The sequence below is a fragment of the Aquarana catesbeiana genome, linkage group LG08, assembly GCF_042186555.1.
Source record: "Aquarana catesbeiana isolate 2022-GZ linkage group LG08, ASM4218655v1, whole genome shotgun sequence".
Taxonomy (NCBI): Eukaryota; Metazoa; Chordata; class Amphibia; order Anura; family Ranidae; genus Aquarana; species Aquarana catesbeiana.
This window is the reverse complement of record NC_133331.1, coordinates 128,745,255-128,760,093: the sequence shown is the minus strand read 5'-3', so window position 1 is coordinate 128,760,093 and position 14,839 is coordinate 128,745,255. Positions and strand designations below refer to the sequence as shown.

Here is a 14,839-nt window from a genome sequence, read left to right as displayed (position 1 = left end):
AGCTTCACAGTTCCTACTGTGAAGGAGCACTTTCTGAATGGTCCCCACCATCTTTCTGGGACCTGTGCATCTCCCAGAATGCAGCGGGGAGGAGGAGGAACGGGAAATTCGGAAGTTCGCTGTGCAGCGATCTTTCCCAGAAGTGGGAGCAGGTAAGGGTACCTGGTTTTGACAGGTATCCAGTCCCCTGCAAAAAGTGTCAAATGTGGCAGTGGAGGGGGGGGGAGCTAACAAGCAGAGCTTCCCCTTTTGGGTGGAGCTCTGTTTTAAAGGGTTAGTTCACTTTTACCAAAAAAACGGCCTATGCAGATAAGGGGTGTCTCTGAATAAACTGTACAGCTTTGACCAAAATTGAATAAAACCCTTGCCATAGGTGTAGGCCATTTATGTACCTCATGAAGCTCGAGTAGAAAACTCCCAGGACGTTGCTGAGAGAGGCTCAGTTGTTAGGGTCTACCATCATAGATGTGGGATCTAAAATGCTGAGCTCAAAGCTACTACGTCAAGGAAGAGAGAGCGCATGAAAGGGAGTTTGAATCTGAGAAAGTGTTCACTCCTGTGATGATGAATATGAACAGTAACAGCTAGGCCTCTCAACATCCTGGGAGTTTTCCAGTCAGGCTTCATGAGGTACATAATGGCCCACAGCTATAGTATGGGCATTCAATTTTGGTCAAAGATGTACAGTTTTAGTTTTTCTCTACAGATGTTGCTTATGTGCATAGGCAGTTTCTTGGTAAAAGGTAAACTATGCCTTTAAACAGTTTGCCAATTTAAAAAAAAAAAAAAGGCTCCTGCAAAAGTAGTGGTAAATGCTGAACTCCAATTGCTCCAGCACTACAAAGAAATTGAGCTTTAAAAAAAAAAAAAAAAAAAAGAAAGAAGGAAGAAGGAGGACCACTGTCAGATTCCTGGTCCTCCCTTGCAAGCTCTGGCTCCTCCTCCTGGCCTCCATGTCATTACTGGATACAGAAGGGATGCAGCATATAGTGTAAGGTACTTCAATGCTTTAACTAACAATTGCGTGGTCGTGCGACGTTGTACAAACAAATAGAGCTTTCTTTTGGTGATATTTGATCACCTCTGCGTTTTTTTTTTTTTTTTTTTTGCGCTATAAACAAAAAAAGCGACAATTTTGAAAAAAAAACATAAAAAAAAAAAAAAAAAAAAAAAAAAAAAAAAAAAAAAAACCACACACATATAGTTACATAGTAAGGGCCCTTTCACACTGGGGCAGTGCGCTGGCAGGACAGGAAAAAAAAAAAAGTCCTGCCAGCAGCATCTTTGGAGCGGGGAAGGAGCGGTGTACTCACCGCTCCTGCCCATTGAAATCAATGGGACAGCATGGCTATACCGCCGGCAAAGCGCCTAGCTAGCGGCCGAATACCGACGGTTAAGCGTTGCTAACAATAGCGATGCTTTACCACTGACGCCGCCCCCGCCCAAGTGTGAAAGGGGCCTAAGTGAGGTTGGAAAAAAAGACACAAATCCAACCTATGTGTTTGATTATATGTCAGTATTACATTGTTTATCCCTGTATGTTGTGGTCGTCCAGGTGCTTATCTAATAGTTTTTTTAAACTATTGATGCCCCCACTCCTTGCTGAAACCACTGCATGTGGAAGGGAATTCCACATCCTTGCCGCTCTTAAAGTAAAGAACCCTCTACGTAGTTTAAGGTTAAACTTCTTTTCTTCTAATTTTAAGGAGTGGCCACATGTCTTGTTAAACTCCCTTCCGCAAAAAAGTTTTATCCCTATTGTGGGGTCACCAGTACGGTATTTGAAAATTGAAATCATATCCCCTCAAACGTCTCTTCTCCAGAGAGAATAAGTTCAGTGCTCGCAACCTTTCTTCATAGCTAATATCTTCCAGACCCTTTTATTAGCTTTGTTGCCCTTCTTTGTACTCGCTCCCTTACCAGTACATCCTTCCTGAGGACTGGTGCCCAGATCTGGACAACATACTCCAGGTGCGGCCGGACCAGAGTCTTGTAGAGTGGAACAATTATCACTTTTTCCCTGGAGTTAATCCCTTTTTTTAATGCATGTAAATATTGTTTGCTTTGTTAGCAGCAGCTTGGCACTGCATGACATTGCTGAGCCTATCATCAACTAGGACCCCCAGGTCCTTCTCCATCCTACATTCTCCCAGACGTTCTCCCCCCAGTGTATAGATTGCATTCATATTTTTGCCACCCAAATGCATTAATTTTACATTTTTCTACATTAAAGCCCGGTTAACACTTCTGCGATGCGAGAACACCGCAAATCCACTGCGGGTTCCCGCATCGCACCGACTCGCATGTCAGTTCACACTGCCATATGCGAATCTCTGGTGAGTGTCAACACATTGTTAAACGACACCCCCAGTTCAGCTTGCATATCGCACTGCGAACTGACAGTTCAGACATGAATCGGACCGCATATGTGTGAACACACACGCGATCCGATTCTGGTCCGAACAGAAAAAACGGGTCCTGTGCGTGTTTGGACCGAATGCGGTGCGATATCAGCCATACTATCTGAATGGCTGATATTGCACTGCACAGACATCACATGTAATGTGAACAGCAGTGCGCTGCGAATTACATGCGATGTCTGGCATCGCACAACTGTGAACTGGGCCTGAACCACACATTTTGTCGTTTTTGCTATAATAGCTCAAATTTTTTTTTTAAAAAAACTCATTTTTTCCTCAGGCCGACATGAATATTTGGGCTGATATGTATTCTTCTACATTTTTTTTTTTAACCAAAAATATTGCAATAAGCGTATACCGATTGGTTTGCACAAAAAAGTTATAGCGTCTACAAAGTAGGGGATAGATTTATGTCATTTTTATTATTATTATTATTTTTTTAATAGTAATGGCGGCGATCTGCAATTTTTAATCGGGACTGCGATATTGCGGCGGTCAGATCGGACACTTTTGACACTATTTTGAGACCACTGACATTCATACAGCGATCAGAGCTAAAAAGTAGCCATTGATTACTGTATAAATGACATTGGCAGGGAAGGAATACTACGGGACGATCAAGGGGTTAACTGTGTTTATTTTTTAGCGCAGCTTTACCATCGTTTTAGCTTCGCTATTCGTCCGCTAGTTTTAACCACCCCCCCCCTAGCAGGAGAAAAAAGGGTTAAAACCGCCCACAAATTGCCGCTGCAGCGGTGGTTGGCCAGCGCTGCCCCACTGTTTTCAATGGGCAGGGGCGTTTTAGGAGCGGTGTATACACCGCTGCAAAGATGCGGCTTGCATGACTTTTTTTTATCGTCCTGCAAGCGCACCGCTCCAGTGTGAATGCCCTCGGGCTTTCACACTGGAGAGACAGGAGAGGCTCTTTACAGGCGCTATTTTTAGCGCTGTAGCTCCTGTAAAGTGACTCAGTGTGGTGAAAGGGGTCTAACTGTAGGGGGGGTGGGACTGACTAGGGGAGGAAAGACATTGGTGTTCATACTCAGTATGAACACACGATCTGACTCCTCTCTCCTGAGAGAACCGGGATTTGGGCGTTTACACACCCAAATCTTGGTTCTCGCCCTGTCACAAGCGATCACGAGTGCCCGGCGGTCATCGCGCCTGTGCATCGGCTCTGGGAACACGCGCCGGGAGCGTGTGTGCCTGCTGTAATGAGTTAAAGGAGCGAGGTACAGCTACGACGATTCACCCAGCCGAGCCAACCTGCTGCAGTATAACTGTGGCGGCTGGTGGTTAAGGTAATAGGATACAAATAAAGTATCTTCAACTGCTTTAAAAAGCTAAGCTGGCCATTACAGAGTGTGAGGTCTTGAATGGGCACCTGCGTGACCAAAGAAGTGGTACCAGTCCTTGCTTTTTCTTTATACTTCTCGTTCTGTAGGATTTAGTTCCAAAGCGCGAAATACTTACCCGAGCCTAATATCTATCCAGCGATGTCCACGAGTCCCTCGACCGTCCAGGACTCTCCCCTCCTGATTGGCTGAGACACAGCAGCAGCGCCATTGGCTCCCGCTGCTGTTATAGTCAGTTAGCCAATCAGGAGAGAGAGGGGGAGGGGCCAAACCACAGCTCCTTGTCTGAATGGATACACAGAACTGCAGCTCAGCTCGGGTGCCCCCACAGCAAGATGCTTAGCTGTGGAGGCACTCGATAAGATGGAGGGGCCAGGAGCAGCGAAGAGGGACCTGAGAGGAGGAGGATCCAGGCTGCCCTGTGCAAATCCACTGCACAGAGCAGGTAACACACCATGACTTTAGAATCACTTTTTTAAGCATCAGCATGTCCAGCATAAGTAGGTAGTAGATGTAACACACCATATATCTAATCTGAACAGTAGCAAGATGCCAGAAATTAATCTTGCACTTCAAAAAAAAAAAAAAATGTAAAAGTAACAACCAAAGACTTAGAAAACAGACAGAGCAGAACTAGATAAACCTACCTCATAAGTCTCTTTCTTAAGAAGAATATCCTCTGCTTCATCGTTATCATTCTCCTCCGCCTCCTGCTCCTCCTCCTCCTCTTCCTCCTCCTCTAGATGAGTACAATCAAGATATTCATCATCTTCACCCTCAAAAACGTCTTCCAAGTTGGAGTCCCACTGTACTGTTGCTCGTCTTCTTGATAGCCACATCTTGTTGTCAGCATTATTGATAATAAAGGATACTTCTCTAGCACTCTTTGCCTGACTGGTTTCCGAAGCTTGGCTTGATTCCAGTACAAGAACCTGCTCAAGAAAGCCAAACTCTTAATAGACAACTAGGGAACAAAGACTAATATCTAAACCCAGCATCTTGCTCTTATATTGAATGCAATATAGCTTTACATCATCAAACAGTGCAGCGTATGGTTAAAACTCAAATTTTCAAAGCAGATCTATCTGAACGCAGATATATCTTTTGCTTTTTCCCCATACATAAAAAAGAGGCTTTGTTTCCTTCATTTACTGCATAAACCAATATTATTTAATAGTATATGGGAAAACTCCTGACATATTTAAAAGTAGTTGTAAACCTCTGAAATGAAAAATAAATAAAACCATATTCTGCTATAGTGTATAACGGACTCATTCCAAAAAACTGTAATTTCTAGTTTCTCTACCCAATCTGCAGGAGCCACCGCTGATCATTGATCCTGACACCAAGCAATCCCAGGAGACAGTCCCCACTCCAACACACAGCTGCTGATTTACAGCCTCTGCTGTGCGTGTTTCCCTGTGAGACTGTGGACAGGGGGAAATAAATAAATAGCTCTCTCCACTCAGGTCTCAGATTACACTCAGTTCCCTGCCATGCTGTCAGTGTGAGATCATATCCCTACCCTGTGCCTCCTGATGTACAGAAATGCTGTGTAAACTGTGCACTTTGAACAACGGTATATGAGAGAGGGCTGCGGATAAACAGGTACAACTTATGTAGGAGAATTTGTTTTCATCTCTGTATCACCTAAGGCTAGTCACTTTGGTATACGTAAGGATTTACAACCAACGTTAAGAGCAATGACAAGCAAGGAGTGAAAGTGCCGATATCCTCCAGGACACATGGTAAATTCTTTAGTGAGAAATGCCACACAAGCGTAATCTGTTTTATAGATTTCCTAGGATCCAAACTGATCAGACTGGACTTCCATAAAGCTTCTGACAAATAAAACACTCTTGCCCGTCAATCATGCCATGTAGCTTCCCTCAAAAATATTAATCTCTCTAAATGTAATGCTTCCTGCAGATCAGCAATGTAAATTCTTTATCAAGGTGTAATGATACAGCATCACTGGCTTGAAGCTGAAGTTATACAGGTTCCTCTCTGAGTTCACTGCACATGGTAAGCTTCTTGCAGCATGTATTAAAAGCTGCAGCAAATCATTTCTTAGCTGAAAAACAGCCACCATTCTGCAAATCTCCCCTCCCCATATACTCCTTTCATTCACTGGATCCAAGTACTTGTGCAGCTGACCCAAGAACATCCACCTGTCTATACTGATACCCACCTTTGAAGACATTTTAATATTTGCATAACTCCTTCCAAGAGCCAGGTCACTGCTTGCATCAGGGTTGAGGACTCTTGAGGAGAGTCCTGGGGCAATAGAGGGAGCCTGGAGTAGCATTTCCTGACGCCAACATGGCAGCATACATATGATATAGCTCCACCCCTATATCCTCCCACTGGACCTGTTTAGCTCTATAAAAGTCTGACTGAGAGCTAGTTCCCCCATTCTCTTTTTTGTCCTCAAAGATGAACCCCTAGAGACCGTTACACTCAGGATAAGCTCTTACCTGCCAACTATGTTGGAGTCCGTCTGGGTTCAAGCCTCTCCTAGCACGCAGTCCCACATCTTAGGCTGCTAAATGCACCAACAAGGTGGGGAACCCCTTCTGGTGGTCTTTTGGGGTGGAGGCATTCTATAATCAGAGATGACAATCCTCTTGTGGCATGCCTGCTTTGGAATCCGGATCCAGCAGCTGGGACTGCATGTCCTCTTATCTCCTAGGGAACACGTTCCAGGTCTGTCCATCTCTATAAAATCTTTTTTTTTTTGCGTGTGTTATGCCCAGACGAGCAGGTCTTGTCTAATGCAGCCCTGGCTGCTCACACTCCCACTCTAGGAGGTCCAGAGACCCTCTGGATTGTCAGGATTTTTCCAGGGCAGAAAGTGACTTTTCCAGTCTTGGAAGACCCCAGTACAAAGGGCGCAAATGTACGCTTAAGAGAAAGCACACAGCTTCTTCTCTGAGGGCTCAGTGCCCGAAAGGCAAATGTTAGTCATGTGGAGATGATCCTATGCCAGAAAAGCTACTTTGCAGCAACTGCTTCAGGCAGCTTGCCAGAGACCAGGAGTACGAGAGTCAGCAGGTGCCAACCTTGCTCAATAAAAGTAGCCCATGACTCCCTGGCAGAATTTTCCAGGTCATCTCGGACAACCAGGGATAGAAGCGGATGAACAGAGTGTGGGCCCTGCACTAGGTCTAAATCAAGCCATCCAACCCTCTCTTAGTAGAGGGGTACCAGGGGGTGACTCCAGCCCAGCGGATTAAGTGGGCCGATTCCTCAGACCCAGTATTACAGCCCACCTTTCGGGCAGAGGGAGAAGATACTGCCTCCTCCTTGGCAGAGGATCCTGAAGGTTCAGGCTTTGATTTTGCGATACCACAAATTCATTAAGGCAGTAAAATCTGCACTGGAATGGGAGGATCCGGAACCTCCTCCAAAGAAGGAGAAAAATCACACACACCATATAATCCTGATTTTACACGCATTAGGTGCCTTTATAATTTCAGGGCACCCCAAAATGCAATTCTGCTGCGATTGTCACATGGGAGAACGCACCTTTAAAAACATTGTGCGAAAGCTTGTCGTCCCTAAATAGGCACAGGAGCTTCTTTTTGCATGCATAGGGCAGCCAAGTGAATAGGCCGCCCCCTTGATAATATCAAATGCCTCTGAAAAAGTGACCCAAGTACAGATCGCTTTTCAGTGCAATAGCAGAGCCTGCTGCAAGTGTGAACAAGCCTTTGGGTTCCATAGGAGGAACATAAAAGAAACCGGTAACTACCTTTCCTCTTATGACATAAATAAGAGACCTGTTTCAGGAGGTATGGGAGAAGGGAGAGAAAATCCTCCTCAACAAATAGGTTGCAGGTTCACTCACGGAGGAGGCTGCGGCTCCTTTATCTAATCCACCAATGGTGGATGTGGCAGTCACCAGACTGCCCAAGAATGTGACACTTGACATGAACCTAAGAAAATTTGACCTCACGCTAGGTTGTGCTTGTAAGCCCGCTGTTGCTTTAACATTCGTAGCAAGCGCTATGCGAGTGTGGGCGCATTACTTGGAGTATGCGATCAAACACCAGCTGCCAATAGATAAAAAAAAGAAAATAAACCCAAGGCTCTTGATGAGATAAAACTCTTGCGGACTTGGTAGGTGAGGCAGCTATAGACATCATTTGATGGTCCTCCAGAGCCATGCTCAGCTCAGTCACAGCCAAAAGAGCATTGTGGCTAAAACCCTGGGTGGCCGACCCATCTTTAAAAGGAGAATTGCTGTAAACTGCCTTTTCATGGGAAAGCACCGTTTGGCCAAAAAACTGAAGACTACCATCTCCAGGGTTACAGGAGGAAAATAGGGTCTTCTGCACCAAGACCGAAGGTCCAGACGTCAGAGGTGGCAACCAAACAGAGGAGCGCCAAACAGGTACCCAGATTTTGGAGGCTTTTGCCCATCCAAGGACTCCAGAAAGCGCTGGAGGGGTACGCAGTCAACCTACGTAAGATCGCAGAGCTCCAAGGCGCCTGCGGCTCCCTCAGATACCCAGAAGCCTTTTAACGCCAGGCCCAGGAGGCAGTTGGAGCCAGGCTGCCCAAAGGGCCCAGTTCTGGCAAGACCACTGCAAAAATCTGCAGATTCAGTCCACATTTGCGCAAGGCCATTATTGGCTGTTCAAGTGACCGCCTCCAGAACGACCTCAAGAAGCTGAATAAATTTATCCAGAAAGGGAGACTCAAGATGGAGTCTCTCCATACCATAATCCAGGATATTCAACCAAGAGACTGGAGGATTTCAGTGGACTTTCAGGATGCATACCAGCAGTTCCTCAGATTTGCATTGGGGGACAGGCATTACCAGAGTCAGCTGGAGCCTACACAGAATATGGTCTACCTAGGGGCCCAATTCAATACTCAGGTGGCCACAGTTTCTTTGCCACTTCAAAAACTCCCCAAAACCAGGAAGAAGTTCCAACAGGCATTGGCTGCACCAGTGATGTCAGCATCCCTGACATGACTCAGCATCGTCTTCTTGGGACAATGGCTTCATGTATCCTGATGTTCCCCATGGCTTACTAGAAACAGGAGTTTTCCAACAAACCTTCCCGATGTAATGGAAGAGTTCCTCTAGCCCAGCCAATCAGGAGCACCAGCTGAATGCGCTAAAGTCTCTGGTGGTAGACAAAACAAGAAATGCTAAACAGCATCGTTCATTAGGGCTGCAGCCATGGATCATTGTTAACACAGATGCCAGTGCAGCAGGGTGGGGGACCACCTGCAAACAACTCAAGATCCAGAGCAGAGGTGAATTTCCCACTCAGGGCCTAGTTTACAATATTCTGGAACTTCGAGCAGCATTCATGGCGTTGGCAACCTTGCTGCCTCACATACAGGGTCGCCCAGTCCTACTCCGTCTGGACAACACGGCAGCAGTGTTCTATATACAGCAACAAGGCGGGACACACAGCCAATCCCTCTTGAGAAAGGTGAAACCAACCATGACATTGGCACAAGAATATCTCCCAGATTTGAGTGCCATATATCTTCCAGGCTGTCAGAACTTGGAAGCGGATCGCCTATCCAGAAAATTCAAGGATCCCAACGAATAGTCCCTTCACCCCGACGTGTTCAAACAGATCATCCACGAGTGGGGGTTTCCACAACCTGATCTTTTTGCCTCATCAACTAACTGCAAGGTGAGCCGGTTCCTCTCTCGCCACCCTCATCCATTAGCGGAGGGGACGGACGCCTTGACCCATCCTTTGGTTGCGCAACTGGCCTAAGCCCTCCCTCCAATTTCTTTAACCACTTGACGACCGCCTCACGCCGATGTACGTCGGCAAGGTGGCACGGACAGGCAAAATCACGTACATATACGTGATTTGCCTTCCGCGGGTGGGGGGTCCGATCACCCCCCCCCCCCGTCACAAACTGACACCAGCAGTTTTTTTTTCTTTTTTTTTCTGATTACTGCATTGGTGTCAGTTTGTGACAGTTAGTGTTGGGACAGTGAGTATTAGCCCCCTTTAGGTCTAGGATACCCTCCTAACCCCCCCTAATAAAGTTTTAACCCCTTGATCACCCCCTGTCACCAGTGTCGCTAAGCGATCATTTTTCTGATCGCTGTATTAGTGTCGCTGGTGACGCTAGTTAGGGACCTAAATATTTAGGTTCGCCGTCAGCGTTTTATAGCGTCAGGGACCCCCATATACTACCGAATAAATGTTTTAACCCCTTGATGGCCCCCTAGTTAACCCTTTCACCACTGATCACCTTATAATTGTTACGGGTGACGCTGGTTAGTTTGTTTATTTTTTATAGTGTCAGGGCACCCGCCGTTTATTACCGAATAAAGGTTTAGCCCCCTGATCGCCCGGCGGTGATATGCGTCGCCCCAGGCAGCGTCAGATTAGCGCCAGTACCGCTAACACCCACTCACGCAGCATACGCCTCCCTTAATGGTATAGTATCTGAACGGATCAATATCTGATCCGATCAGATCTATACTAGCGTCCCCAGCAGTTTAGGGTTCCCAAAAACGCAGTGTTAGCGGGATCAGCCCAGATACCTGCTAGCACCTGCGTTTTGCCCCTCCGCCCAGCCCACCCAAGTGCAGTATCGATCGATCACTGTCACTTACAAAACACTAAACACATAACTGCAGCGTTCGCAGAGTCAGGCCTGATCCCTGCGATCGCTAACAGTTTTTTTGGTAGCATTTTGGTGAACTGGCAAGCACCAGCCCCAGGAAGCGTCAGGTTAGCGCCAGTAGCGCTAACACCCACGCACGCACCGTACAGCTCCCTTAGTGGTATAGTATCTGAACGGATCAATATCTGGTCCGATCAGATCTATACTAGCGTCCCCAGCAGTTTAGGGTTCCCAAAAACGCAGTGTTAGCGGGATCAGCCCAGATACCTGCTAGCACCTGCGTTTTTGCCCCTCCGCCCGGCCCAGCCCAGCCCACCCAAGTGCAGTATCAATCGATCACTGACACTTACAAAACACTAAATGCATAACTGCAGCGTTCGCAGAGTCAGGCCTGATCCCTGCGATCGCTAACAGTTTTTTTGGTAGTATTTTGGTGAACTGGCAAGCACCAGCCCCAAGCAGCGTCAGATTAGCGCCAGTACCGCTAACACCCACGCACGCAGCATACGCCTCCCTTAGTGGTATAGTATCTGAACGGATCAATATCTGATCCGATCAGATCTATACTAGCGTCCCCAGCAGTTTAGGGTTCCCAAAAACGCAGTGTTAGCGGGATCAGCCCAGATACCTGCTACCACCTGCATTTTGCCCCTCCGCCCGGCCCAGCCCACCCAAGTGCAGTATCGATCGATCACTGTCACTTACAAAACACTAAACACATAACTGCAGCGTTCGCAGAGTCAGGCCTGATCCCTGCGATCGCTAACAGTTTTTTTTGTAGCTTTTTATTGAACTGGCAAGCGCCAGCGGTCTAGTACACCCCGGTCGTAGTCAAACCAGCACTGCAGTAACACTTAGTGACGTGGCGAGTCCCATAAGTGCAGTTCAAGCTGGTGGGGTGGCAAGCACAAGTAGTGTCCCGCTGCCACCAAGAAGACAAACACAGGCCCATCGTGCCCATAATGCCCTTCCTGCTGCATTCGCCAATCCTAATTGGGAACCCACCGCTTCTGCAGCGCCCGTACTTCCCCCATTCACATCCCCAACCAAATGCGGTCGGCTGCATGAGAGGCATTTTCTTTATGTCCTCCCGAGTACCCCTACCCAACGAACCCCCCCAAAAAAGATGTTGTGTCTGCAGCAAGCGCGGATATAGGCGTGACACCCGCTATTATTGTCCCTCCTGTCCTGACAATCCTGGTCTTTGCATTGGTGAATGTTTTGAACGCTACCATTCATTAGCTGAGTATTAGCGTAGGGTACAGCATTCCACAGACTAGGCACACTTTCACAGGGTCTCCCAAGATGCCATCGCATTTTGAGAGACCCGAACCTGGAACCGGTTACCGTTATAAAAGTTAGTTACAAAAAAAGTGTAAAAAAAAATATATAAAATAAAAAAAAATAGTTGTTTCATTGTTCTCTCTCTCTCTATTGTTCTGCTCTTTTTTACTGTATTCTATTCTGCAATGTTTTATTGTTATTATGTTTTATCATGTTTGCTTTTCAGGTATGCAATTTTTTTTATACTTTACCGTTTACTGTGCTTTTTTGTTAACCATTTTTTTGTCTTCAGGTACGCCATTCACGACTTTGAATGGTTATACCAGAATGATGCCTGCAGGTTTAGGTATCATCTTTAGGGGTGCAACGGATCGTCACCGATCCGTGATCCGAACGGGCCAGGCTGTTCGGATCGGCACACCCGCGCTCCGCGGCCTGGGGTTTTAGGAAAGGCCGCGGCTTCGGCCTAGCTCCGGAGCCGCGACCATCTTGGTACACCCGGCGGCGCTCAGCTGCGTGCTGACGTCATCACCCCGCCCTCAACTCGTGGATCCGGCGGCTGGCTTGGCAGCGCCGGCTTCTCTTAACACTGTCAGACTAACAGCACTGTAATGTATACAGTGCGGGGGGACATGTGGCTGTATTACAGTGGAGGGGGGGGGGCGTGTGGCTGTATTACAGGGGGGGGGCGCGTGGCTGTATTACAGTGGAGGAGGGGCGTGTGGCTGTATTACAGTGGGGGGGACATGTGGCTGTATTACAGTGGGGGGGACATGTGGATGTATTACAGTGGGGGGGACATGTGGATGTATTACAGTGGGGGGGACATGTGGATGTATTACAGTGGAGGGGGGGGGGGACATGTGGATGTATTACAGTGGAGGGGGGGGGGGACATGTGGATGTATTACAGTGGAGGGGGGGGACATGTGGATGTATTACAGTGGGGGGGGGACATGTGGATGTATTACAGTGGGGGGGGGGACGTGTGGATGTATTACAGTGGGGGGGGGGGGGACGTGTGGATGTATTACAGTGGGGGGGGACGTGTGGATGTATTACAGTGGGGGGGGACATGTGGATGTATTACAGTGGGGGGGACATGTGGATGTATTACAGTGGGGGGGACATGTGGATGTATTACAGTGGGGGGGGGGGACGTGTGGATGTATTACAGTGGGGGGGACATGTGGATGTATTACAGTGGGGGGGACATGTGGATGTATTACAGTGGGGGGGGGGACGTGTGGATGTATTACAGTGGGGGGGACATGTGGATGTATTACAGTGGGGGGGGACATGTGGATGTATTACAGTGGGGTGACATGTGGATGTATTACAGTGGGGGAGATGTGGATATATTACAGTGGGGGAGATGTGGATATATTACAGTGGGGGTGATGTGGAGATATTTTTTTTTTGTTGATCCGAAAATGATCCGATCCGTGACTCTGATCCGAGGAACGATCCGAACCGTGAGTTTTTTGATCCGTTGCACCCCTAATCATCTTGGTATCATTCTTTTCAGCCAGCGGTCGGCTTTCATGTAAAAGCAATCCTAGCGGCTAATTAGCCTCTAGACTGCTTTTACAAGCCGTGGGAGGGACTGCCCCCCCACCGTCTTCCGTGTTTTTCTCTGGCTCTCCTGTCTCAACAGGGAACCTGAGAATGCAGCCAGTGATTCAGCCAGCTGACCATAGAGCTGATCAGAGACCAGAGTGGCTCCAAACATCTCTATGGCCTAAGAAACCGGAAGCTACGAGCATTTTATGACTTAGATTTCGCCGGATGTAAACAGCGCCATTGGGAAATTGGGGAAGCATTTTATCACACCGATCTTGGTGTCGTCAGATGCTTTGAGGGCAGAGGAGAGATCTAGGGTCTAATAGACCCCAATTTTTTCAAAAAAAGAGTACCTGTCACTACCTATTGCTATCATAGGGGATATTTACATTCCCCGAGATAACAATAAAAATGATTAAAAAAAAAAAAATATGAAAGGAACAGTTTAAAAAAAGCAAAAAAATAATAAAGAAAAAAAAAAAAAAAAAAAAAAAAAAAAAAAGCACCCCTGTCGCCCCCTGCTCTCGCGCTAAGGCGAACGCAAGCGGCGGTCTGTTGTCAAACGTAAACGGCAATTGCACCATGCATGTGAGGTATCGCCGCGAAGGTCAGATCGAGGGCAGTAATTTTTGCAGTAGACCTCCTCTGTAAATCTAAAGTGGTAACCTGTAAAGGCTTTTAAAGGCTTTTAAAAATGTATTTATTTTGTTGCCACTGCACGTTTGTGTGCAATTTTAAAGCATGTCATGTTTGGTATCCATGTACTCGGCCTAAGATCATCTTTTTTATTTCATCAAACATTTGGGCAATATAGTGTGTTTTAGTGCATTAAAATTTAAAAAAGTGTGTTTTTTCCCCCAAAAATGCGATTGAAAAATCGCTGCGCAAATACTGTGTGAAAAAAAAAAATGAAACACCCACCATTTTAATCTGTAGGGCATTTGCTTTAAAAAAATATATAATGTTTGGGGGTTCAAAGTAATTTTTTTGCAAAAAAAAATAACTTTTTCATGTAAACAATGAGTGTCAGAAAGGGCTTTGTCTTCAAGTGGTTAGAAGAGTGAGTGATGTGTGACATAAGCTTCTAAATGTTGTGCATAAAATGCCAGGACAGTTCAAAACCCCCCCAAATGACCCCATTTTGGAAAGTAGACACCCCAAGCTATTTGCTGAGAGGCATGTCGAGTCCATGGAATATTTTATATTGCGACACAAGTTGCAGGAAAGAGACAATTTTTTTTTTTTTGCACAAAGTTGTCACTAAATGATATATTGCTCAAACATGCCATGGGAATATGTGAAATTGCACCCCAAAATACATTCTGCTGCTTCTCCTGAGTACGGGGATACCACATGTGTGAGACTTTTTGGGAGCCTAGCCGCGTACGGGACCCCGAAAACCAAGCACCGCCTTCAGGCTTTCTAAGGGCGTGAATTTTTGATTTCACTCTTCACTGCCTATCACAGTTTCGGAGGCCATGGAAAGCCCAGGTGGCACAAAACCCCCCCAAATGACCCCATTTTGGAAAGTAGACACCCAAAGCTATTTGCTGAGAGGTATAGTGAGTATTTTGCAGACCTCACTTTTTGTCACAAAGTT

The 14,839-nt window shown here is 46.7% G+C and overlaps 1 protein-coding gene across 4 annotated transcripts in view; it reads right to left on the bottom strand.

Annotated features, from left to right (window-relative positions):
• The window catches only part of KIF20B (kinesin family member 20B), a 225,634-nt gene that overhangs the window by 104,703 nt on the left and 106,092 nt on the right, over positions 1-14,839 (bottom strand). For all 4 annotated transcript variants that reach the window (XM_073596389.1, XM_073596391.1, XM_073596390.1 and 1 more), the window contains one exon: positions 4,423-4,707. In XM_073596389.1, coding sequence (XP_073452490.1) covers positions 4,423-4,707 — 285 coding nt within the window. The remainder of the gene's footprint in view (positions 1-4,422; positions 4,708-14,839) is intronic.